Source organism: Emiliania huxleyi, assembly GCF_000372725.1.
Source record: "Emiliania huxleyi CCMP1516 chromosome Unknown EMIHUscaffold_134, whole genome shotgun sequence".
NCBI lineage: Eukaryota > Haptophyta > Isochrysidales > Noelaerhabdaceae > Emiliania > Emiliania huxleyi.
In genome coordinates, this window is record NW_005201249.1 from 147,665 (window position 1) to 171,099 (window position 23,435).

The 23,435-nt window shown below is 65.3% G+C and overlaps 5 protein-coding genes across 5 annotated transcripts in view; 1 reads left to right on the forward strand and 4 right to left on the reverse strand.

Moving 5' to 3' along the window:
* Positions 1-1,443: 1,443 nt before the first annotated feature.
* Positions 1,444-3,389, reverse strand: EMIHUDRAFT_440687 (hypothetical protein). Its single transcript, XM_005788529.1, has 7 exons — positions 3,197-3,389; positions 2,920-3,004; positions 2,602-2,766; positions 2,313-2,405; positions 2,197-2,244; positions 1,903-2,116; positions 1,444-1,832 (listed from the first exon to the last, which is right to left on the reverse strand). Exons 1-7 carry the CDS (start codon positions 3,367-3,369, stop codon positions 1,804-1,806), a joined length of 807 nt encoding a protein of 268 aa, XP_005788586.1. The 5' UTR covers positions 3,370-3,389; the 3' UTR covers positions 1,444-1,803.
* A 3,783-nt stretch (positions 3,390-7,172) lies between these two features.
* EMIHUDRAFT_226738 (hypothetical protein) lies at positions 7,173-9,201 on the reverse strand (the record flags this gene model as incomplete). Its single annotated transcript, XM_005788530.1, has 3 exons — positions 7,173-7,677; positions 8,427-8,674; positions 8,764-9,201. The coding sequence occupies 3 exons, from the start codon at positions 9,199-9,201 to the stop codon at positions 7,173-7,175; spliced, it is 1,191 nt and encodes a 396-aa protein (XP_005788587.1).
* A 392-nt stretch (positions 9,202-9,593) lies between these two features.
* EMIHUDRAFT_440689 (hypothetical protein) lies at positions 9,594-11,731 on the forward strand. The gene is made up of 6 exons (XM_005788531.1): positions 9,594-10,090; positions 10,210-10,410; positions 10,493-10,630; positions 10,769-10,833; positions 10,909-11,221; positions 11,342-11,731. The coding sequence occupies exons 1-6, from the start codon at positions 9,617-9,619 to the stop codon at positions 11,492-11,494; spliced, it is 1,344 nt and encodes a 447-aa protein (XP_005788588.1). The 5' UTR covers positions 9,594-9,616; the 3' UTR covers positions 11,495-11,731.
* Positions 11,732-13,071: 1,340 nt separating this feature from the next.
* On the reverse strand, positions 13,072-14,688 carry EMIHUDRAFT_110400 (hypothetical protein; the record flags this gene model as incomplete). The annotated part of the gene is made up of 3 exons (XM_005788532.1): positions 13,072-13,899; positions 13,986-14,036; positions 14,128-14,688. 3 exons carry the CDS (start codon positions 14,686-14,688, stop codon positions 13,072-13,074), a joined length of 1,440 nt encoding a protein of 479 aa, XP_005788589.1.
* Positions 14,689-21,654: 6,966 nt separating this feature from the next.
* EMIHUDRAFT_455148 (hypothetical protein) overlaps positions 21,655-23,435 on the reverse strand; it is a gene marked incomplete at both ends in the record, with an annotated part of 3,598 nt that continues 1,817 nt past the window's right edge. Inside the window, 5 exons of the mRNA XM_005788533.1 lie at positions 21,655-21,682; positions 21,853-22,019; positions 22,244-22,491; positions 22,711-22,786; positions 22,868-22,921. Coding sequence (XP_005788590.1) covers positions 21,655-21,682; positions 21,853-22,019; positions 22,244-22,491; positions 22,711-22,786; positions 22,868-22,921 — 573 coding nt within the window. The remainder of the gene's footprint in view (positions 21,683-21,852; positions 22,020-22,243; positions 22,492-22,710; positions 22,787-22,867; positions 22,922-23,435) is intronic.

Below are 23,435 nucleotides of genomic sequence, written 5' to 3' on the forward strand. Positions count from 1 at the left end.
GGACTTCGGGATCCGGCATCGACAAGCTGACTGAGACAGCAAGTGCGCTCTCCCTCGCCGAGCCGAGCGATCCCACCGCCGCGGCCGACGAGCCAGAGCCGTTGGACCTATCGGTGCTCGCAGCCGAGCTTGGCGAGCGCAAACTCGACCAGTCGATGTTCACGTCTGAGGACTTCGCAATCTGCCTGGGCACGCCGGGCGAGCTACGCCAGCTGCAGATGATCCAACCTCGCCCACGCTACGTTGAGAGGTACCTCGAGAAGCGGTGGAAACTACTCAAGAAGGACCTCCGCTTTGCCAACGCAGTCGAGCTGCTCAGGCAGGAGGCGTTGCTGCCACCGGTTCTCTCGGTCGGCACCGGCGGCTACCGTGTGGTTGGGGGGAGCATCGTGATGGTCATGCCCGCGGGCGTGCTGTTTCAGACGCACTTGGGATGGATGGCGCCAGAGCGGGTGAAGCGGTGAACGCCCGCGGGCGTGAACATACACATCACGGTTGCGCGCGGTTGCGCCGGGATTGCGCGAGGCCCGAGGCGCGCTCGAGGCTCAGGCTGGCGGGGCTGGCCATCTGTCGGCACTTCCCCCTGGCGCCTAAGCTGTCCGCGCGTGACAGATCGGGCCACATGTGGCATGTACGCGCACTCCCCGCGCGCCCCACACGCCCAAGGTTGCCCAAGGCCTTGGTGTGTTCCGCTACCTTCCGGGCTCCCACTCCTGACGTCCACTTGTGACAGCGCGCGCGTGGCGCAAGAGCAAGGTGCAAGCTTGAAGGCGCAAGCCCTAAGAGCTCAGTGCCGCGTTTGTTTCATGTTGGGACACTGATCTGGGTTGATTTCTTACACCTGCGCTGCTAAAATAAACCGCTTCGCTGTCCCTGTCGCCGATCTCGGTCGTCGGTGTCTCCGTCGTCAGGGGGGTTGCTTCCCCAGCGCCCAGGGATTTAAATTAGTACATAGTACTTCGCCCTCATCTCTCGACCGTGGGCGGACGAACCTAGGGTGGATGAGGTGTGGAGGAAGACGCAAGTTGCCCGAAGGGCCGCTAAAGCCGTAGCTGCGCGCTCCAAAGGGGCGCGAGTCGCCGAGCCGTTGGGCTGGCGAGCTACTTTGTGAAAACTGTCGCAATAACACTCTGTTACTGACAGCCGGTGCCGGCACGCGCGAGCAGACGCCAGACCGGTGCTCTGCTGAAATTCGTTTCGTGAGTCCGGTCGTTTCGTCCCCTCTCCGCCCGCGCTGTCACCTGTCTTGTCTCTTGTGTGTGCTTTTGGTTGAAAGGCGAGCGGAGAGGCGAGACCGAGAGGGCGGTCACACGCCCCGGAGTGCGGAGATGGGCGAGAGATGGATGCGCCGCGCACATGAGGGGGGCCGCGTAGACGGTAGAGAGAGAGTATAGTGTGTAGAGAGAGAGTATTCCTGTATTCGTGATCTCGACGTGTCCTCTCTAGCGCATAATATTCAATATACCCGGTGAAAGCTGAATGCGGTGAATCCTCTCTCTCGATAACGCGCGCACATGCGGTTGCATACGCGCTCATGCGTCATGGCAACGCCCCTACACCCTACCAAAGAAACCAAACGCGAGAGAGTCAGAGATTGAATATGGGCCTGGTGATCAGCCCGCCCCCCACGCGCCACGGCCCGAGAGACACGGTGCCGCCTTACCCGCAAACTAAACACAAGAGGCCCCGTCCAACTCGCCACCCACCATCGGCATATGCAGACTGCGAGCCGCGGGTCCCCGCACTCGCCTTGCGCTCGGCCTCCGAAGCGCCTCCGGCGGGCGGCGGACGAGCGGGCGGTGCTCATAGCTCGTCCTTCCCGCCGTCGATGCCTACACTCCGGCAAAGCGTCGGGTGACCTCGTGCTGTCTCGGGTGTGGTGTGACTCGGCGGCCTCGCTGCCCGTCCGGTAGAAGCGCTCCAGCTGCGAGCAAAGCCCGCACGCCGACGGGCACGTGACCAGCATGTGCGCCTCGTTCTTCTCGCACTCGCCGTCCTTGGCCCAGTCCTTGCACGCCGCCTCCTTGTCCTCGCAGACGTTGGAGCACACGCCGCAGGTGACGGGGCACTCCTTGTTCATCATGCCGGGGTTGACGAGGCACTGGTCGTCCATCGCCTGTCCACGCTCCGGCCCGTGAAGAGAGGACCCCCCCCCCCCCCTTCCCCCCCTTCCCCCGACTCTTGCAGCCCCCTCACCCAGATGGCGCACGACGTGGTGTTGAAGTCCTTGCACGGGCCGCGGTCCTGCTCACGAGATGCGGCGGCGTGAACGGCGGGGAGGTCCCTTCCTCTCTCGCGGAGGCGCCACGCGCCTCGCAGACGGAGCACGAGTTCGGGCACTTGAGCAGCATGTGGCCTGCATTCTTGGAGCACTCCTCCATTGAGGACCAGCCGGGGCAGTCGTTCTCCTGGAGGGGGAGGGAGGTCCGAGTCCGCTCCCGCGCCGAGGGAGCAGCCAAAGCCAGGCGTGTGGTGGGCGACCGGGGGAGATGTGGCCGAGGGAATCGGCGAGGGGCGCGGCAGAGGAGGAGCGGTGAGGCGGTGTGCGGGGGTTGTGTGCGGGTGCTGGTATCGAGGCGAGGCGTGAGGCGGGCAGCCGCCCTCCTTGTCCTTGCACATGGGCTTGCACACGCCGCACGAGACGGCGCAGTTGAGGTACATGTACCACGGGTTCGTCTCGCACGCGCCCTCCTTGTACCAGTGGTTGCAGTCGTCGTGCAGGTCGGAGCACACGGGGTTGCACAGCCCGCAGGCGGTGGGGCACTCCTGGGCGGTGAGCGAGGGCGGCGGTGAGGGAGGGCTGGCGGCGAGGGCGGGGCGAGCGAGGGGAGCGGAGGTGTGGGGGGCGGCTGTGCTGTGAGAGCCAGCATGCGAGTGGGAGGCGGGAAAGGGCAGTCGAGAGGGCGGTGGCGTGTGTGCCTTCTTCATGTAATCGGGCGACTTTTCGCACTCGCCGCTCTTGGCCCAGGCCTCGCAGTGCGACTCCATGTCGCCGCACGCGTGGCTGCGACGGGGTCGGGGCCATGAATCAGGGTGCGGGCGGTGCGGGCGGCGTGGGCGGTGCGCCGACGTTTGAGAGGCCGAGAGGGCAAGAGGCGCTGGTGCGACGAGGAGGAGGGAGGCGGCGATGTACACAGTGGTGTGTAGCGAGCGGCGAGCATGGGAGTGGTCTCTCCGCCACCGCGGCGCTCTCCACCTGCAGACACCACAAGTGTGCGGGCACAGGTTCTTGACAGCGTCCGCGTTGTCGCCCTCGCACTCGCCGTTCTTGCCCCAGTTAGCGCACGAGCTGTCACGGTCGTTGCAGTAGCCCTTCGCCGCGGCAGCAGTTATGGTTAGGCTGAATGTCAGTGCCTTGAGCACGGTCATGTCTGGGCTGTTCGCGGCGGCGGCGATGTGTCACCACCAACTGTCTTCCAACGTTGGGCAGTTATCCTGTCTGCTATTTAGCGCAGTCCAGCTGCTCGGTGTGAACGAAGCGCTCCCCCATCCCTCGTCTGGGTTTGTCTGTTTTCTTTCTGAACGAAGCGCTCCATGTCAAGAACGGAATCGTCAAAATTTGCTCGTGGAAAGCCAGGGCGGAATCGCGCGGCAAACCAAGAGAATCATCTTCAACGTCGCCAAAGAGGTCCTCGGCAGCCCGAGCGCCGTCGACCGCACCGACTACGGCACAGCCTCCGGCAGCGCCCGGGGCTTCGTCCAGCACCACTCGCAACAGCTCTCGCGCGCCGCCGTCTGTGGCGACGCGCAAAACATCAACAACGCTGCTCGCAACATGCGTGTCGCGCACTCATTCATGACCGGTCTCAATGCCCCACCCCCCTGCGCGCGGGCCTTCTAGGCCCGCGGGTAGTCTCCCCCATTCCCAGGGCCTCCAGGGCTCGCACCTCAACCTCTCACAGACCAGCGCATAGCGCCATAGGACGTATTTTCTTCTCATAACAAGGCTGTGAACAGAGTTCGTACACCGAGCAGCAAGGGAGCTCCGCAACTCGAGATCCCTCGATAGTTCACGCGGAGTCGGCTGGGGCTATACCAGACAGGCAGTTATCCGTGGAGGATTTGTGGCGAAGGAGGAAGTTCTTTTTCTTCAGTGTCCACCTACCAACCTACGCTGTCAGGTACTAATTTTTGGCAGTCCGAGCAGTTCTCGGCAGCAGTTATCCGGACCGACTCCGCTGTGAAAGATCTGTCGATTGTGGGCGTTCCAGGAGGTCCAAACTCTGTCCGTTTTCTTCTTCAGAGCACACCCGCTTTCGGAGTCAGCTGCGCTACGCTATTACACCCAGCTCCCAGTCGCCAGTGCGCGGACGTGTTGCGTGTCGACTCGCTCGCCGGTGTGGTACACAGCTTGTCTCTTTTAATCGCTTGAACACGGAGAGTGATTCTAAGATCGGGTCGTAGCTGGTGTGACTAGACAAGCGCTGGCGCAGCGCCACAAAGGAGGTGCGGTGTTCTTCTCAATGACAGCTAAATAAAAGAAGGTCTGTGTGACTATACGTTCGAGCGAGCGCCATTTTCTCCTACACACAAGAGCGTGCAGCGCAAGAGGAGTGCAAACGAACGCCGCCATATACGGGGAGTCGTGTCTGAGTCATTCAGACCGATGGACCACGCAATGCTCAGGAAACTGCGCCACGAGAAGTTCCAGCAAGTCCAAACCAGCAGGCGTGACACTGCCAGCCTCGCATAGCAGCCGCACGACCTCAGCATAGCGGCGTTGGCGGTTGCCAGGCGGGGTGCTGCTCAGGCGCTGCTGGGCAATTGTCCGCGCGGTGTTGCCGTTGGTGTTCTGCTTGTTGGGATTCGCGCCACACTCGAGGAGACGCCGTACCACCTCGACACTCCCCTCAAAGGCTGCGCCCATCAGTGCGGTCCAGCCGATGTAGTTCTGCAAATCGAGGGACGCGCCGTGCCGCAGTAGCATGTCGACCAAAGGCAACCGCCCGCCGCTTGCGGCGCACAGCAAGAGCGTTCCTCCCGCGCCGTCTTCATCGTCCAATCTGGCGTCGGCATGCCCTCCAGTGTGAAGCCACGCCATCGTCGTCAAGCTATCGCCCTTCGCGGCTGCATCCCACACCTCATCGGGCAGCTCCATCCTGGCCTGGCCCCTCCTCCCGCGCAGAAAGGGCAAAGTCTCTGCGAGGCGACGCATGGGACCCATCAAAGTCCCCATGGCGAGGTTCGAGCATGAGGAACGGTGCCACTCCTCTGCAGCAGACGGGAGAAAGGCCCGATGGAGAGAATCGAGTGCTTCGGAGATGTCAGTGACATCGCAAATCACGAGCGCGACGTTTCCCAGGCGCGAGCGGAGATGTTGGGTCACATGGCACTCGTCACATCCCGAAGGCGTCCAAGTGCAGCTGTCACAGGCGACCACCAGCTCCTGCAACGTGCTCACGCGTTGAAAGACATCTAGGCAGTCGATCGGCAAATCCTCGCTAGAGTCGATGTGGAGATAGATGGCCTCGATCTTGGTGTTGGCTGCCGTAAGCGCAAGGCGATTAAAATCGTCCTCGTCGGGGCGACCAATCCCCAACCTGAGCCGGCGCAAGTTGGGCAAGAGCCCTTGCCCAAAGGCAGAGACGACATCATCGAGCGCTGGATAGAACGAGCTTGGGAAGTCCAAGTTGCGCAACTTGGCACGAACCGCTGCCGGCCAGCTCGCCACAAGCTCCCCGAGGAAGTCCGGGGGAGGGATTACCTGCCCGTTGTCCAATTGCATAGAGATCAAGCCTGGCTGGTCGGCCGGATCGAACAGCAAGATTGAGGAGTTGTTTCCATACTGGACGTACACGTCGCCAAGCAGGTGCAAATGCAGCACCGACCGCTGCACGTGGCGGCGGACCCAGTCGCGGCATTGCATTGCCCGCACCCGCTGCGCTTCGGGAGTCGGCTCCATGTTGATGAACTTGTCCATGCCGGGTGCGAGCAGAGTCGTCAGTGAAGGCCACTCCGCATTGACGACGGCGGAAAGCTGGGCGCAGGTGACCGAAGTGGCGCGGCGTGCGGCGGCGGCGGCGACGGGGCCCCTCAGCCCGGAGTCCTTGACTGGCTCGATCAGGAGGGTCTCCACCCAGCTCTTGTCCGAGATGGCTGCGGCGTGTGCCGGCAGCAGAGGGAGAGCGCCCTCCTCGACGCACTGCCGTGCCCCATAGTTCCCTTGGCCGCCTAGCGCCGCACGAGTAGGCACCACTCTACTCGGGATCATCTCCACGTTCGCGACCACCACAATCGAGCGGTACAGATCGGGGTGCTCCAACACGCATCTCCGGATGGACGCGGAGACCCCCGTCAGGACGCCCGCCCGCAACCAGCGCGGCAGGTGCAGCAGGACCAGGCGCACCAGATCCTCGTCGGAGAGGACGGCGTCGATGGCCTCAGCCGTCAATTCCGTGAGGCTTGCGGGGCGCAACGCAAGAGGGCGGCTCTCTCCGTCGACGAGCACACCCACGCGGCCCGCGAGCGCGTCAAAGGCCTCGGACACCTTGCCCCGGCAGCCATTGAGATCCGGACGGGAAAGCAGCGAGTGCACGCGAACCGAGTTGCCGACCCGCATTGGCGACGCTAGACGCAGGCGCGTTTCACGCCGCGCGCCTGCTGGCGACACCTCGGTGTCGTGCGAGGGAGCGAACGGGCTCGCATCTACGCGCGACCCTCTTCACAGAACCCGGTTCTCGGTGGCATTTAGTGGGTTGGCGAAAAGGGGGGGAGAGCCCAATGTGCTAGTGTGCGGGTCGGTCGGTGTCTGCCAGCCTCCTAGGTGCTAGGACCTTAGCAGTAAGCGGCCGGCGGGGCGAAGGGGGAGTCGGGGGGGGAGGGGGTATGGTCCTGTCGGCGCGAGGCTTGGTCTGTCAGCAGGCGGGGGGGTATGGTCTTGAGGAGGCTCGGATGATTACACCATACCTGTTTCCCAGCAAAAAGTCCGAACCCTGGGGTGAACAAAGCAGAGAAAAAACCCGCGGGTGTGTCCAAATTGCAAAATTTCAATCGCCCATCCCTCCCCCTTACGCCCCCCCCCTTGGTCTGTTTTCTGTCTTTCTTTGTTTTTCAAATAGTTTAACGCACAGGAACCGACGGGCACGGGACTGGCGCGCACTGGCCGACTAAACACAGGTAAACCACGGAGCCGCCCGCCAAGGACAATGATAAGAGTCAGAGTGTGCACAGTACTACAAGCCCAACAGCGGGGCGACCGCCCCCTGCAGGTAGGTTTGCCGCTCCTTGGCCGTCGCGAAGCCGTTCCACTCGTAGAATGGAACGCTGATCACCCTCCAGCCAGCCGCCGCGAGGAGGCGTCGCTTGAGCAACGTTGGCCCATTGGGTCTGCGCATGCCCAGGCCCTCGGGCAGCAGGAAGTGATAGGGGCCGTCCACCTCGACCGCGAGGCGTGATGAGGGCAGCGCCAGGTCGAGCGAGTAGCCGGTGCGCGGCTCGAGATGCTCCTCCTCGAAGCCGTGCTGGACGGCGGCGAGGGCAATCGCGACAGAGCGCTGTAAGCGCGAGATCGTAACTTCGGTGCCTTGCATGGCGTCGCAGCAGAGCTTGCGTTGGGACTCGGAGAGGAGGTGCTGCTGCCCGTCTGCTCCTCGCTCAAGGGAGAGCCAGAGCTGCCACTGGTGCAGCTGAGAGCGGGCTTCCTCGCTCCGTATCGAGGGATCCCGCGCGAGCGAGTCGCTGATCACGCGCGAGCAGACGGCAAGCAGCGCCCGGTGATAATAGTCTACCGTCGCATACGCCCACACCGTGTTGGCTAGGTCCTGGGGGTTGAAGCGATCCAGCCCGCTCCGCACCGCCGCCTCCGCCACCGCCGCGTACAGCGCGTCCGCAGCCACGCCCGCCGTCGCATACGCCCACACCGTGTTGGCTAGGTCCTGGGGGTTGAAGCGATCCAGCCCGCTCCGCACCGCCGCCTCCGCCACCGCCGCGTACAGCGCGTCCGCAGCCACGCCCGCCGTCGCATACGCCCACACCGTGTTGGCTAGGTCCTGGGGGTTGAAGCGATCCAGCCCGCTCCGCACCGCCGCCTCCGCCACCGCCGCGTACAGCGTGTCCGCAGCCACGCCCGCCGTCGCATACGCCCACACCGTGTTGGCCAGGTTCTGAGGGTTGAAGCCAGCCAGCCCGCTCCGCACCGCCGCCTCCGCCACCGCCGCGTACAGCGTCTCCGGACCGCTGCCACGCCCGCCGTCGCATACGCCCACACCGTGTTGGCCAGCTCCTGCGGCTTGAAGCGATCCAGCCCGCCACGCACCGCCGCCTCCGCCACCGCCGCGTACAGCGCGTCCGCAGCCACGCCCGCCGTCGCATACGCCCACACCGTGTTGGCCAGGTTCTGAGGGGTGAAGCCAGCCAGCCCGCTCCGCGCCGCCGCCTCCGCCACCGCTACGAACAACGGGTACGCCACCCGCGCTTGCAGGCCGCACTTTGCAACGCCGTGAGACACGTTGGCCAGCTCGCGTGCTCGGCACGAAGAAACAAGGTCGAGCGTGCGGTGCACTAGCTGCTCAAGCTGCTCCTCGTGCCGCCGCTCGACGCGCTGCTTGCCCAGTTTGTTCCACAGGTTCGCAGCGTGGATGTGGTTCAAGCTCGCGCTGTGGGCAGCAAAGAGCGCGAGCAGCTCAATGGCGCCGCTGGCATGCGAGATCTGGCCGTTGATCTGCTTAGCATTGAGCTGACCGCCGGCAGCAGAGCGGTTAGACGCGAGGCGCTCATTGCGCGTTGGTGCGTCGCAGTTTCCCTGCTCGTCGCATCCTTGCGCACCGTGCATCGGCGGTCCCACCCGGCGACCGCTGTGCTGAGGCTGCCCCTCGCCGCGTTGGTCGTCGCGCCGGTCATCGCGCGGATCGTGCCAGTCGCGCTCGCGTTGGCCTCTGCCCTGATCGTCGTAGCCGCGCCGCTCGTCATGCCGCCCGTCATGATGCGGCCGTCGCAAGCCTCGCCAAGGCTCGTCGCGCCATCGCTCAGCGGGGGCGTGTGGCTCAGCGTGCCATCGCTGCTCGCGCCCACTGCACCAAGCGTCGCTGCAGCCGCACCGCTCATCTTGCCGCCCGTCATGGTGCGGCCATTGCTCGCCTTGCCAACGCTCATCGCGCCGTCGCAGCTCATCCCGACGCGGCTCATCGCGCGATCGCGACCGCCGTCGCGGCTCGCCCCGCCATCGCCAATATTCGCGTCCGCACTCGGCGCGCCGTTGCTCATCACGCCAGCGACCCTCCTCGCTCCCATCTGACATTTCTCATTTGTGACACTTCTTCTACTTCGTGGAAAAATTCATATTGGCCATCGGAAAAGGAATTTCCTTCTTCGCGAACCAGATGATGTGGCTCGCCCCGCGCCCTGTGTGATCGTTCGAGTAGTAGGAATATGGGATCGAAAAGAGAGATTTTTAGCAATTTGTTTTTGGAATGGGGAAAACAGAAAGAGCCACATACATTGGAAATACGCGACGAGGGAAGGAGCTGGACTTTTTGCTGAGATCAACCGGGGTTTTTATGTACCTTTGTTTGTACCATGGCGCCATTCCCTTGTAGTGCTGTGGGAGATAGGAGAACTCGGGTTTTTTCTTTTCTCCAACGCAGCATTAGGGGCGGCGATCATCGACCTCCGCTCGCCGATGGCGGCCTCGCTCCTCGCTTCAGCGTCGTTCGCCTTCCTCCACGCTCCAATCCGCCCGGCAGCGGCGCAGCCGCTCGGGCCTGCTCTCTTCCCTCGGCTCGCCCAGCCCGCCGCGCTCCTGCTGCCGGAGCAATTACCATCGGCGCTCGTCGCCGACTCGCTGCTCGACTCGGTGGGAGGCGTGGCAGCGGCGGGCGTGGGCGCGGTGCTGCTGATCGCGCTCCTCGCTGGCAAGGGCAACATGGCCTCGGGCGCCGCGCTCATGGTCCTCTTCCTCGGCGGCGACCCAGACGAGCGCGACGCGTCGGGCGCCAACGAAAACAAGCTCCTCAAGGAGTTCGCGCTGTCGATCACGCCGTCGGCGTGGAAGAAGGCGTACCAGGGCGAGGGCGCCGAGGACGGAGAACCCGCCGCGCTCCTCGACCTGCCCGCCTGGCAGGGCGAGGAGGCGCGGGAGCTGACCGAGCCCGAGGCGCGGGCCGCTTCCGAGACACCTCCTGCCTCTCTCTCTCGCACCGCCGCTCACTCCGCCCGCAGCACCGCCGCCCGCCCGGCGCGCCCACCGACGCGCCTTCGGCACGTGCGCCGCAGGCGGTCACCTGCGTGCAGCAGATGCAGCTCGCGCCGATCACCGTGCCGTCGGTCGGGCCGGTCGAGACCTGCTACCTGAGTCTGACGCCCGAGGCGCCGGCGGAGGCGCCGCCGGTGATGCTGATCCACGGCTTCGACTCGAGCCTGCTCGAGTTCCGCTACCTCACCCAGCCGCTGCTCGACGCCGGGCTGCGCGTCGAGGCGACCCTTCTGTGGGCCCGGGCGGCGGCCGGCGCGCAGGGAGCGGGCGGCGCCACCTCCGTCCTGCGCGCCTCGCCCGTAGGCGATGGAGTGGTGGAGTGGCGGCTTCACGGCGCGCGCGCCCTTCACGGAGGCGATCTCGGCGGGCAAGGCCGAGCCGTGGGACCTCATCCGCGAGCACCAGCTCGCCTTTTGGAAGCGGCAGCTCGGCGACACTAAGGCGCTGCAGCCCCGCCGCCTTTTGGAAGCCGCAGCCCCGCCGCCGAGGGCCGCACGAGAGCAGCGCGCCGCCGAGAGCCGCGCGAGGTCGGGCCGAGGTCGGGCCGAGAGATGGGAGCGAGTGCTGCACCCGGGATAGGTGACGCTGCTCGGCGCCTCCCTCGGCGGCGCCGTCGCCCTCGACTTCGCGGCGACGCACCCCGAGTGCGCCGACGCGCCCGCCTCAGTGGAACGCGTGCGACGCAGTGTCCGTGACATGTCCGCGACACGTCCGGCTAGGTGCGTCGACCGGCTCATCCTGATGGACGCCGGCGGAGAGAGCTACGCGCAGCCCGATCCCTTCCTCACCTCGCTCGCCGCCGACCCCGTGACGAACCTCTTCCAGTGGCGCGCCACCAACGGGTTGCTGCCTTACCCGCACGTCTGGGCCAAGGAGGAGGGCTGGAGGCAGGCGCTGCAGGCGTACCTGCGCTCGGGGGGGTACCAGAACCGCGTCTCGGAGCCGCTGATCCGGACGGTGCCCCAGCCCACCCTCGTGCTCTGGGGCGAGGAAGACGACGTCCTCCCCGTCGAGGACGCGTTCAAGTACCAGGCGCCCTGCAGGGCCCCCCCGAGGTCACCCGAGATTGCCGCCGCCACAAAACACATTGGGCGGGCCCCCCCTTTGCCAGGGGGGGGAGAGGTGTCCCCCCCCCCCCCCCCCCCTCCCCAGGAGCACCTCCCAGACTGCGTGCGCGTCGAGCTCATTCCCGACGCGCAGCACGCGCCTGCTCTCGAGAACCCGGCCTACGTCGCCGACGCGATCGTGCGCTTCGCGACGGCGGCGGACGTGCGGGAGGACACGCGGCAGCCTCAGCCAGCGTGAAGGGCGGGGAGGGGCGCGACACGTCCCCGCCCAACCACGCAGCGCAACGACTGCGCAAATCCGCCATGGCACGTCGCGGCTCTCGCGGCGCGGACTGTCTTGGACCTCTGACTCAGCTCTGACTCAAACCGCCTAGCGCCTAGACCCGCCTAGTCGCGCGGCGGCTCTGAGTCGATGTGTCTCCTTGTCGGGTCGCTTCGTTGTACGGCTTTATAAAGCGGCCTACGGCTTTGTGACGCGCCAGACCGCGCAGAGACCTCGCGATCCGGTCTCCCGCGACGTTTACCGCAGCCATTAGCGTTTTGCACTCTGACGTCTGAGTATCTGAGATCAGGAGAGAGAGGAGTTTGGCCGGCAGAGAGCCTGTGACACAACACACTGTGTCCGTCATGAGCCTGGGGAAGACGAATTCAGTCGCGATGAGATACTCACGGAAGGCGGTCTAGTGTTATAGGTCAAGGTGCACGGGAGGCCTCGGAGAGCGTTGGCCGCGGCCTCGACCATTGCTTCCGCCTGGGCGTTGTTTGCGGGGAGTGGGCACACCAGGTCAGGGAGGCGCAAACGCGCCAAACACGAGTCCCACGAGGGCTGCCCATCGAAGAACGCGCGAACGCCCTCGACGGCGTCCTCCAGAGCACACTGCCCTTTGGCCGCCAGCTCGAACTCGCGGAGGGAGGTGGTGCTCGGCGGGGGCGTGAAGAGCGCGAGCCACGCGAGTGGAGCGAGCTTGACCTCGCAACGCAACGCGCGTAGCTTGCGCGCGGCCAGCGGCGGCAGCGCTTCGGGGGGCTGCTCGGCGCACGCGTGGAATTTGAGGGTCCGCAGCTCTGGGCTGCACAGCAGCGCGATCAGTGCCCGCACGCTCAAGTCGGCTCCGAGGTGCACGTCCCGCACGTTTCCGGCTTGTGCAATGGCGAGCGCGACCGCCTCCGTGATCTGGCTCCCGCGGAAGGGGCCATACGTGAGCTCCAGCCGCCGCAGAGCGGACGCGTGCTTCAAGCTCAATAGCCGGCCGTCGATGTCGACCCAGAGGCGACTGCCTGCAGTCACCAGCCGGAGCCGAAGCTCCTCGAGCCGGCTCGTGCACTGTGGATGCAGCATCGCCGCCAGCTGGGCCGAGGTGGGTCTCGGGTCTCTGGACGCCACGAGGACGACGCGCCGCCACTGGGCGTGCGCTGCGGAGGCTCGCCAGTCGTGGCTGACCGCTGCTGCTCGGAAAGCGTCCTGCGGTCCGAGCCAGCCAAGGATGAGGGTCAGGTAATCGACCGGCTTGTCAGCCAACGCTAACCCCTGAAAGTCAGGCAGTTGTGGCGACGGCGAAGGTGGCGGTGGTGACACAGGTAGCGGTTTTCGCAAAATGATCCTCATGTCGACGGGCGATTAGGAGGCGCGCATTGGGCAGGAGGGACGGACGCCGCGGCGCTTCTTTTTGTTTGCTCCGGTGGCTGGTCGAACCTGTCTGCTGTGAGAGAGAGTTCATAATTCGTCTTGCCCTCACTCTTTTACATACATGAACTTGTGCCAGTGCGCCGGTTCGCTTTCGATCTCAGTTTCGGCGCAAGAGGTGGAAGGGACGGTCACTGGTTTGGGGGGTGCTTCCAGACACTTGGCACGTACTTCGATTCGTTGAAGGCGGGGCCCTGAGTCTTGTTCTGGTAGGCGCCCTTGTAGAGCATCCAGAGCAGAAACTTCTGCTGGTGGCTCTGTGAGCGGTCAATGCTGTTGCAAAGCACGCATGGAGGGAAGCACGTGAACCAGCGCAGCCGGCGCGCCCCCTTCGTCACATACGTGCGGCCCATTTCGTGGAAGTCGAACTCGCAGTCATCGTACGGGGGCCCGCCGTTTCCGGTGCAGCCTGCGCATGGCCCGCCGCCCGCAGTTGCCTTGCCGGAGGCGGACAACTTCGCTTTGAACCCGCTCAGCACGAGCGCCTTGGAGATGTAGCCGTCGCCGAGCTTGGAATTGAAGGGCCAGCATCCGACCAAGTTGAACTTGTAAGGCCAGCAGCAGAGGTTGCACGCGAGGCAGACGGGCCCTCCAGCGGGGAGCAGCAGCGGGGCCGCCGACAGAGGCGAATCATTCTCGACCCAGCGCTGCGCGGCGATCTTGCCGCCAACGTCCGGGAAGGCAGTGGTCACCGTATGCTCGCACGGCCAGATCAGCTTGTCATGCGGGTGCGATCCCTCGGACCCCTCCACAATCCACTTGGCCGTCTCTGGCGTGAAGGCCATGATGGACTCGTAAGTAATGACCCGCACCTTGGCGTTGTACTTGAGAGCGATGTGCACCGCCGCGAGCTGCGCCTGCCCGCCCCCAAGGCTGTGCCCCACGATCGTGATCTCCTTTGGGCGGCCGACGTTGGGCGAGTCGGTCCCCGCAAGTACGAAGCCTGCCTGCATGAGCGCCTGACAGGAGGATAGCGGATAGGGCAGGAGGCTGGTGAGGAGGCAGAAGCAGAGCCAGAGGCAGCTATAACGTGTGCCTCCGTCACCCCCGTCATAGTTTCGCCGCACGTGACTCCCTCAAACATGGCGTTGTGCGCCTATACAGACGTGAAAAGTGGCTCAGCAAATGCGATTGTGGGTGCTGGAGCCGGCGCTATTCACCTCGAGCATCCACTTGTATGTACACACCTTGGGACCCACATACCCAGGGGGGTAGAAGTCAGCCGGCACCTCCACCGGCCTCCAATCAAAGTCCTCGCCGGCTTCGAAACTCGGTTTCGGAATGTTCTCGGTGCCGGAAAATGCGAGAATGTAGGAGTCCCTCGGAGCGAACTCGACGTGGCTCCACTCGTTCTTCATCGTCCAGTCCGCCGAACCAACCGCAGTCAGGTAGTAGCGGCCCTGGAGTCTCAGCGTATTAGCGGCGTTGCCACTGCCTTTGAAAAACGAGCCCATCGCAAGGTACCCGCCACCAGGTAGGTGGCCCGGCTGCATGTCCTGCTGCAGCTTCGTGATCGTATCGGTGAAGGAGACCGTGTTGTACTCCTTCTCCACCTTTTTCATCTCAAAGTCTGCGCAGTCTTCGGAGCTGTCTGGCACCGAGTAGGCAATCTGCGCTTGCAGCATCCAGAACGGCGCCTGCTCGCGGAGGACCGCGTAGGCGTCCGGGCATCCAGCATCCAGCTTGGTGTGCTCCGCCCGTTGGGCCGCGACGTACTGCTTGGTCGGAGGCGGGCACGTCGGGCGCATGGCGGCTCGGTGATTGTGCGGACCAGCCGACGGCGGGCGCGCGGACCAACTTGTAATCCTGCTACTTAGAATTCTTTTGCAGCGACAAGGACTCACAAACGCTATAGGCGGACCAGGACAGCGGCGATGGGCGATGAATGTCAGGTTGGAAATTTCTGTTTTTCACATTCTTTTTTCAACCTGTGTTAGTGCCAGTGCGCGCCAGTCCCGTGCCTAGTGTCGTGCGAGGGAGTTTGGTTATAAAATTCTTTTTTCAAGTGCGCGCCAGCCGTGAGCGTCTTGTATCCCAGCCTCAGAAAAGAATTCTAGCATAAGCCCCTCTCACAGCAGACTGGCTCGGACTGGCGCTACAAATTGCACAGCAGGCGACGGCCCCTTACGGGAAAAGAAAGAATTTTACAACGAAACTCCCTCGCACAACACTGGGCACGGGCTGGCGCGCACTGAGAAAGAAACCAGGGCTTTGGGAGGGGAGGACGGCACGCCGAGAGAGAGATTTTTAGCAATACCAAACAACTCTAACACTCACACGTCATTTGGGGCCTGGAGCCCTGTTCACGCGCGCGCGAGACGTGCAGACAGGGTTGCCAGGTGAGAGCGAATGGCGCGGTTCACGCCTCGCACAACAGAGAGAGAGATGCGCTCTGCATGGTGGGACATAAAAGAAAGCGAGTACTTGGGCGAGTAGGCCGTGCGGTCGACGCTGCCGCGCGCGACTTTGCGCGCGAGGCGGCGCAGCTTGAGAACGGCGGTGGGCGAGAAGCCGCCGCCGAACGTCTCGTGGAGCAGCAGGTTGAAGTTGTTGCGCTTGACAAAGATCGCGTCGTGGTAGAAACCGCGATGCGCCTTGACGTAGCCGTGGCCGTTCTTGTGGTCGAAGGGTTGGCCGGGCTGCCCGCGCGCCTTGCAGCCCATGTTTAGGCGGCGGGCCTTCTCTTCGGTGTTGCCGAAGGCGTAGGAGTGGCCAACGGAGGCGGGCGTGCCGCCGCTCGAGGCGTTGCCAACGCCCGCCGAGGAGGTCTTGAGGAGGGGCGTCCAGAGCTTGACTTCATTCACCTCATCGCATCCTCCCGGGCCAGCGTGGGGTTCCGCGAGGTCGACCTTGTACCCCTCGTTGTACTGCCGGGTGAGCTCTGGTTTCTCCTTGTCACCGTGCACGACCGGCGCGTTGGCCGGGGCGCGCATCGCGTCCGCCCAGGCGGCGAGGACGCCGTCGTGGGGCCGCCGGTGGTGGGCCTTGTTGTAAAGGTAGTCGCCGAAGAAATCGACTGGCATGCCCCGCTCGAGCGCGACCCGAAGGGTGGGAAGCGCCACGGAGAGCCAAAGGCCGAGCTTCCGCTGGAGCTCGTCCTGGAGGGCGTCGGAGGAGAGGGCGGTGGCGTACGTGCCGTCGACACGGACATCGAGGGCTTTGCCGGCGTTTTTGTTGCACGCCGCCACCACACAGGGATTTCACGGGAAGGAAGGTGTGTTGCTATCCGTCGCCCACCCTTGGGCGTCCGCCTCTTCCTATCTCTCTTACCAGTCCCTCGCCGATTAAGGAAGCACCGCTTACGCCTCAATTCGAGAGGGGGATAGAGGTCATCGTCTCACCGACGTTCCCCGAAGCCATGGACGTCCCGACCTTGCCAGACATCAGCCGCATTCTCTCAATGAGCGCAATAACTCTACCTGCGCCAGGCTCACCTCGCCTTCCACAGCTCAGTTTGCGCCTCGAGCGTGAGCTCGTAGCACTCGGACGATGGAGGCTCGCGGCAGAGGACATGCCGTGGACCTGGCGAGAGCGCTCGCTGGCGAGAAGGTCCACCGAGTCGGAAGGACGAGCTCTTTCATCCGCATCGACTGAGGCTGAATCGCCGCCCATTATGCTCCTGCACAGTGACTACAGCGATTGGAAGCCGAGGCGAAGGGCGGCGGGCCGCTGGGAGTCTGTGGAGCTTGAGCCTAAACCCCCTCTTGCGAGTCAGGCTCTGCCGGCTGTCCGGTGGGACATTCAGCGGCCGCCTCGCCGCTTCCGTTGGGACTTTGAGACGGGCGAGATGGTGGAGGAAACCAAGGCAGCATCGTCCTCACCAGGGCGGAACCGAGGCATGAAGGTGACAGCACCGAAAGCGCCAGAGCGAGCTGTGCGATTCACTGGACGGCCGAAGAGGCCTGTGCCACCCTTGAGGCAACGCGCAAAGAGCCCTAAGTGAGGCACCCCGGCTATTTGTTTGGGAGATACGATCTATGATACGTGAGCCGGGGCGGGCGTTGCCGCCGCGGCGCGCCGCGCCCCGGTGCACACAGAGCGAGAGGCCGCTCGCGATAGACTGAGAGCCCGCACCTCTGTCCGCTCTGACTGTCGCGGTTGCTGTCTCTCCCTTCTCAAATTGTGCTTGTGCGTCTTTTGGGCCCGGGGTTGTTGCGTGAAGCGCCCACACAGACGATAGAGTCGTGCCCCCCCAAAAGATAAAGAAAATCGAAGCCGCTCCGAGTAGGGAGTACGGAGAGCGGCGGGGCGTTTTCGTTGTGTTGTGGGTCCGCGTCGTTTTCACGTGAGACCAGTTTTCGTGCCCCCGTCCTGTACCCAAAAAAGGAATTCACCGAGCGCAACACTGACTGACGCGGTCTCTGAGTCTGGCCCGACGCCGCTCTCGCGGTTTGTGTGGTACGAGACCGGAGCGCGCGGGGGCTGCCCGACGAGAAACGCTCTCCCTCCTCCCTCGTGTCCTCCTCCTCCCTCTCTCTGCGATTCGGCCCCGTTGACTGTCTCTCTCTGACGTCTCTGTCTCTCTCTAGCACGAGTACGGCGTGCGCTCCTCCTCGGTCGCTGGCCGCCGCCTGTCGCCTGCCTGGCGCAGCATGCGCTCCTCGGCCTCGTTCGCAAGCTGCACCCTCTCGCCGGCCTTGCGCAGCAGCTTGCGGTTGTACTGGACGGTGTCGGCGTTGAAGTAGGTGTAGAAGGCGACCAGGAGGAGCACGGTGAGGAAGCAGGGCGAGAGGAGGCGCGGCTCGGACCCGAATCCGCGCGCGACGTACGGGGCGAGCAGCGGGGGGAAGCCCAAGTACCCTAGCCGCAGCGAAGCGGCGGCGATCGGGGCCCACCAGACGATGCGGCACGCGTAGATGGCCGCGAGGACGGCGGCCTGGAAGCGGTAGAGGAAGCGAGGCCACGCCTGCGCCGGCGTCTGGTGCAGCACGATGGCCGCGAGGATGAAGACACCGGAGAGGTGTGCGGACGCCGCCACATGCAGCATGAAGGTCTTGGAGAGGAGCGGGCCCGCCATGAGGCCTACTCCGCGCACCCCGTGGACGCAATGAGCAGACGGAGTCTGGAGAGGTGGTGCGGCACCGGGCGCGAGAGCGCCGACGAGCTCGAAGCAGATGGCAAAGAGGTGGTGCGGCACCTAGAGCACGTACAGCCAGGTGGCGCCGCTCCTCTCCCACGCATGGCGGGTAGCGGAGCAGATGCGGCGCCAGCACCGCGTCCACCGACGGGTGGTGGCGCGTGAGCGTGTGGTCGACGCCCGTGGCTCGCCGCCAGAGCAAGGCGAGGATGTCATATGCCTGTAGGGGAGATACGGGGAGATATGGGGAGATATGCCGCCAGAGCAGGGCGAGGATGTCATGTACGCCTCCACGCCCATGTCTGCGTACAGCGCGAAGTAGAAGAAGGACGCGTCGCCGCTCGAAAAGTAGAGCAGCGGGAGCAGCAGTCCCTCGACGGTGTGGTGGAGCGCAAAGATGACCTGTCCATTCCCGACGGGGCGCAGGTGCGCCGACGTCTCGCCGTAAAAGTCCCACGCGTTCATGAATGGCGCGCGGTACGGGAAGGAGAGGCCCTTCTCCTTGAGCGCGTAGTGCCGGTAGCACCAGTCGTTGTGCTTGCGGTCGAAGAGCTCGGCCATGTACGAGACCGCCTCACGAGCGGCCGCCTCGCGCCGAGCTGCATCAGACGCCGGCAGCGCGACGCCACGGAAGGCGAGGAACTTGGCGAGCTGCTCCTCGCTCGCCTCGGGCACCGGCACGTCGAACGGCGTGCTATTGCCAGGCGGGTCGGGCCAAGGCAGCACCGAAGGAAGGCTGCACTTGCTCGCGTCAAAGTGGGCGAAGAGCATGCACGCGATTCGGTCGGCGATTCTCATGGCCACATTGGTCACGACGCCGGCCACGGCCACCGAGAGCAGGAATCGCAGGACCGAGAAGTCACCGATCACCACGTCCGGCACCCCGCCGAGGGTGACCTCAGACGCAGACACTCGGAACACTGTCCGCATGCACTCTGCGTTTACGCACCAGTCGTGGTCGCCAGCCGCAGCAGACTCGGCGGTAGGCCAGAGGCCGAGCGCGGCGACGGCGTGATCGAGGCTGCTGATGACGTCGGAGAGGGTCGGAGGCGGAGCGGCGACGAGGGTCGAGAGGAGTGCGGCGGCGGCGGCGATGGCGGCGGCTGGACGACCGGACCCTTGGGCAAGTCGAAAACGAGCAGCGGACATGGTGTGGTCGTGAGGGATCCCGTGAGGCTGAATCCGCGCGGTTTGATTCGATGCGTCGCACCGAAGCGGGTTCTCCCGCACCCCTCCCAATCGCTTCGGTGCTAGCCCGCACTTGCTATCCAGGACAACCGATGGCCATATGTGTGAGACATGGTCTGTACTCGCCAGTGTCCGGCGATTGCACCGATCATACAACAAACTCTCTCTCTCTCTCCCGATCATCGCAGATAAAATGTGGCGCGAGTTCGCAACAGAGTTTCAAACATATCGCCGCCATTCAGGCTCAAGGGCCACCCAAAACTTGCGCGTGGCCGCTCCCGTTCTCCTTATCGCAATAATTCACGCAAGATTGGCGGCCCCCGGCCCGCCTTGGAGCCCTAACAAACAAACACGGGGAACCTCCCTCTCCGTCAGAGTTCGCTCCCACTGAGGCCTCCGCTTTTTATTTCCCTTGGAGCCCTAACCCTTGCCTGTCATGGTCGCCCTCATGGACCTCGAAGCTGACCTGCTTGCGCACATCGCCCGCCGCGGCGGCGCGTCGGTGCTGTGCGCCATGGCACAGACGAGCAAACAGCTTCGTGCACCGATCATCGCAGCCGGCGACGAAATGTGGCGGGAGTTCGCGTTGGCGAGGTTCCCTTGCCTCAAGAGCTTGCTGGAGCTCGTGCCAACGTCACTATCTTTCAAGTCGATCTACCGCAAACAACTTGCGGGAGTTGCGCCGCCGCCGCCGCCCAGCTTCCCAGACCTTTCTGAGTACGTCTTCTCCGTCGAGCTCGCAGTGCCCGCCCTTGGCTGGAGCGCAGCGTGGAGCGCGCCTCTCACCAGCTGGACTTATCCCAACCCCGCCTACACGGGCTGGGACCGGATCTGTAACCCTCAGCCCTGGACCGACGCAACGCGGCCGGCTTGGCTGACGGAGGAAGTGGTTTATCGGGGGACAACTTTTCCTCGGTCCGTCTTGTGCTCGATGACGCTCTCCATCTTCGCGACGCGGCGCCGAGACTTGAGCTCCTTCCGCATGTTCCATTTTACCGGGTTTCAACCAGAAGGCATTCGCGAGATAGAGGACGGTACCGTCTGCTATGAAGAAGAGGCACTGCCAGAGAAGGAGGGTCTCATAGTAAACTATTACGACTTTCACGGATATGGTCACCAAGAGCAGGTCTTTCCCTACTGTCACATCCAGCCGTCTTTCCACACTGCGACTGGCCACGTCGATGTCGGGTTTGCACTCGGTGAGATGCAGGGGCCGATCGATGTCGAGATCGCTTTGAAGTACTTCGCGATCGGCGCCCCATGGCCCGAGGTGCCTGAGCCTGTTGACTGAGTGCCGGTGCTCACACATTCACGCGTTCATCGCGCGATTGCTTCCTTCTGCGCGCGAACGCTACGCCGCACCAGACGCATATACTCTCTCCGTCTGACGTGTTGTGGGGTGCCCCGCGGCCGCCTTGGCCCATGTGTGGCCCACGCACCTGCGGACCTGGACCTGCGCCGTGCGCGCGCAGGGGTGTGCGGTGCCCTCCTTCTGAGCTCTGACCTCTGTCGCACATTTTTTGGGATCACAATTCTCGAATAAATAGACTCAGCGGCGCGCATGCCGCCCCACGGTCACGGCCCGGTGGGCAGTGGCTAACCTGCTCCCCTCTGACATCATGCACAGAGCCCCCCCAGGCCCCAGAGAGCACATCATCTTCCAGGGTCCGACCGCAAGCGGTGTGCCGGTTGGGCAGCACAGCACACCGACCTTGCGTCTTCAGCGGCTGCCGAACGCAGCCACTCACGCGCGGCTCGCTCGCCCCCGCTGCGAGGCTGGCGAGCGAGGCCCTCCCCCCGGCAGCGCCTCAAGCCTCGCGCCTCCGGCGGCGTCGGCAGCGGGAATGGCGGTACGGTGGACGGCAGGGCTTGCCCTCATAGCAGAAAGGAGACCCGCCGCGGGCTCTCGTTGGGCGGCGAGCTGTCGGGTCGCGCCGCCTGCTCACGCGCTGGAGGTGTGAATAGACGCGGCTCGGAGCCGAGCGGCCAATCCGGCCGCGCCGACCGCGCCTTTGTCTCTCCGCCTCCGTGCGCCGCGCCGGCCGCCGCCGCCGCGCCTGCGCCGCTGCTCGCGCCGTTCGCGGAGATGCAGTTGATGGCGCTCTCGGAGACGGCCCCGCCGGCAGCACCGCGGTCGGTCGGCCGCGCGGCGTCGGCGGGCGGACCAATGGTCGAGGAGGGGCGGACAAGCGCGCGCGAGGAGGCGAGGAGGCTGCGGCCGAGCACCTCTTGCGCGGGGGGCGAGCCGGCGGGCAGCGCACCGCCGAGCCGCCGGGCGCACGAGGGGGGGGGGAGTTTCCCCCCCCGAGCGGGGGGGCGGGGGGCGGGGGGGAGGGCGGCGGGCGGCTCTGCCGTCGCCATCGCCGTGAAGCCCGCCAGCGTCCTCCGCACGTCCGCCTCTGCGGATAGGTACAGCGAGTTGTTGAGGGAGCTGCCGGCGGCAGGGCCGTCAGGCGCGACGCCGCTCGGCGCTGCGCCTTCGGGCCAGGGCCCGAGCAGGCTGGGGAGGGAGGAGGAGGCAGGCTCGGTGGCCGCGCCGGCCCCACTCGCATCCTCGCCGCCGCCCGCGCCGTCTGCGCCGCCGGGGCCGCGCCTGCCCCTGGCCGGCGAGGAGCGGTGGGAGAGGGAGCTGGCGGCGAGGGACGACATCGAGCTGCGGTTGGAGCGGCTCGGCAGCAGCTCGGAGGTCGCTAGCCTCTGGTAGACGGGCGGGCAAGGCCTCCCCGACGGGACGAACGCCTGCCCGAGCGAGTCGTCCACCTCCAGCCCCTCGGCCACGCCCGGCCGGCGCAAGTTGACTTGGATCTCAAAGCCCTGCGCACGGGACGGGACGCGGACGCGTCGTGGACGTGTCGTGGACGTGTCGTGGACGCGTCGTGGACGCGTCGTGGACGTGTCGTGGACATGTCGTGGACATGTCGTGGGCGTGTCGTGGACGTGTCGTGGGCGTGTCGCGGGCGTGTCGCGGGCGTGCCATGGACGTGTCGTGGGCGTGTCGTGGGCGGGTCGTGCAAGTGCCTCCGGCGAGGTTGGCGCACCTCCATCAGCCGCTGCACCGTCTTTGTGTGCTGCCGCACGGACGGGATGCGCGACGAGACGCTCGGGGGCCGTGCCGTGTCGTGCAAGGACTCGAAGCCGCCGTGCTCGAGGCCGCCGTCCTCGCCGTCGCCGCCCGCCTCCTCCTCGGCCTCGGTCGGCTTCCCGCTGCGGTCGAGGGAGAGGCCCGCCGTTAGGCTGTTCCAGCCCGCCAGCGCCTCTGCGAGCTCGACGGCGGAGCGCGGCCGGCCTGCGGCGGAAAGGCGGCAGGGGCGGCGCAGTCGGCGCAGGTGGCGGTGTGTGTGTGTGTGTGTGGGTGGGGGGGGTGTTCCCCGCCTCTGTGAGTGTACCCGCCTCTGTCTCTCGCCCCCCGTGTCTCGCTCTCTGTGGCGGGTCGTGGAGCCGATGGATCTCGGCCCGATCTCGGCCCGATCTCGGCCCGATCTCGGCCCGATCGGGGTGGCCGCACCGCTGCTTGCCGACTCGAGGTGCTCTGCGATGAGCCGCTTCATCGCCTCGCGCGGCATCACGTCCACACCAAGCTCCTGCAGCTCGCAGTGGCAAGGCGGGTCAGCCACGGCGCTTCCTCGCGGGGCGAGGAGTGCGCGGGGCGGAGGCGTGGCCACCTCGGCGCGCTTGCGCAACTGCGCAATCTCCGCCTCCCTCGCCCCCAGCTCCGCCTGGGGGGGGGGGTCGGGCGGGAGGCAGGGCCGAGATCGAGCCGAGATCGTGCTTCGGCCCCCCGTGGTGCTGCAGCGTGTGCGCCTGAGGCACGGGCTGCGAGACGCCTCCCAGATCTCCCCAGATCTCCCCAGATCTCCCCAGATCTCCCCAGATCTCCCCAGATCTCGCCTGAGGCACGGGCTGCGAGACGCCCCCCAGATCTCCCCAGATCTCCCCAGATCTCCCCAGATCTCCCCAGATCTCCCCAGATCTCGCCTGAGGCACGGGCTGCGAGACGCCCCCCAGATCTCCCCAGATCTCCCCAGATCTCCCCATATCTCCCCAGATCTCGCCCTAGGCACGGGCTGCAAGACCCCCCCCACGCCGAGCGAGTCCAGCAGGGCCCTTTCCCGCTTGAAGGGGCGCGCCTGCTCCCACGCCCAAGCTGGAAAGACACACGCCGCTCCCCAGCCCCTCGAGGGGGGGGCCCTCTCGGAGGGGAAGGGGGGGGCCAAAGGGGGTGGTGCCCAA

Bases quoted from the DNA above. Each gene is read 5' to 3' on its own strand.
- EMIHUDRAFT_440689 (XM_005788531.1), top strand. From the start codon at position 9,617: ATGGCGGCCTCGCTCCTCGCTTCAGCGTCGTTCGCCTTCCTCCACGCT. The intron at 10,411-10,492 runs GCGACCCTTCTG...CCTCGCCCGTAG, and splicing joins ACGCCGGGCTGCGCGTCGAG to GCGATGGAGTGGTGGAGTGG. The intron at 10,834-10,908 runs GTGCGCCGACGC...ACGTCCGGCTAG, and splicing joins TTCGCGGCGACGCACCCCGA to GTGCGTCGACCGGCTCATCC.
- EMIHUDRAFT_440687 (XM_005788529.1), bottom strand. From the start codon at position 3,369: ATGACCGTGCTCAAGGCACTGACATTCAGCCTAACCATAACTGCTGCC. The intron at 2,406-2,601 runs GGCGGCTGCCCG...CCCCTCCAGGAG, and splicing joins CCATGTGCAAGGACAAGGAG to AACGACTGCCCCGGCTGGTC. The intron at 2,117-2,196 runs GTGAGGGGGCTG...GAGCGTGGACAG, and splicing joins CCACGTCGTGCGCCATCTGG to GCGATGGACGACCAGTGCCT.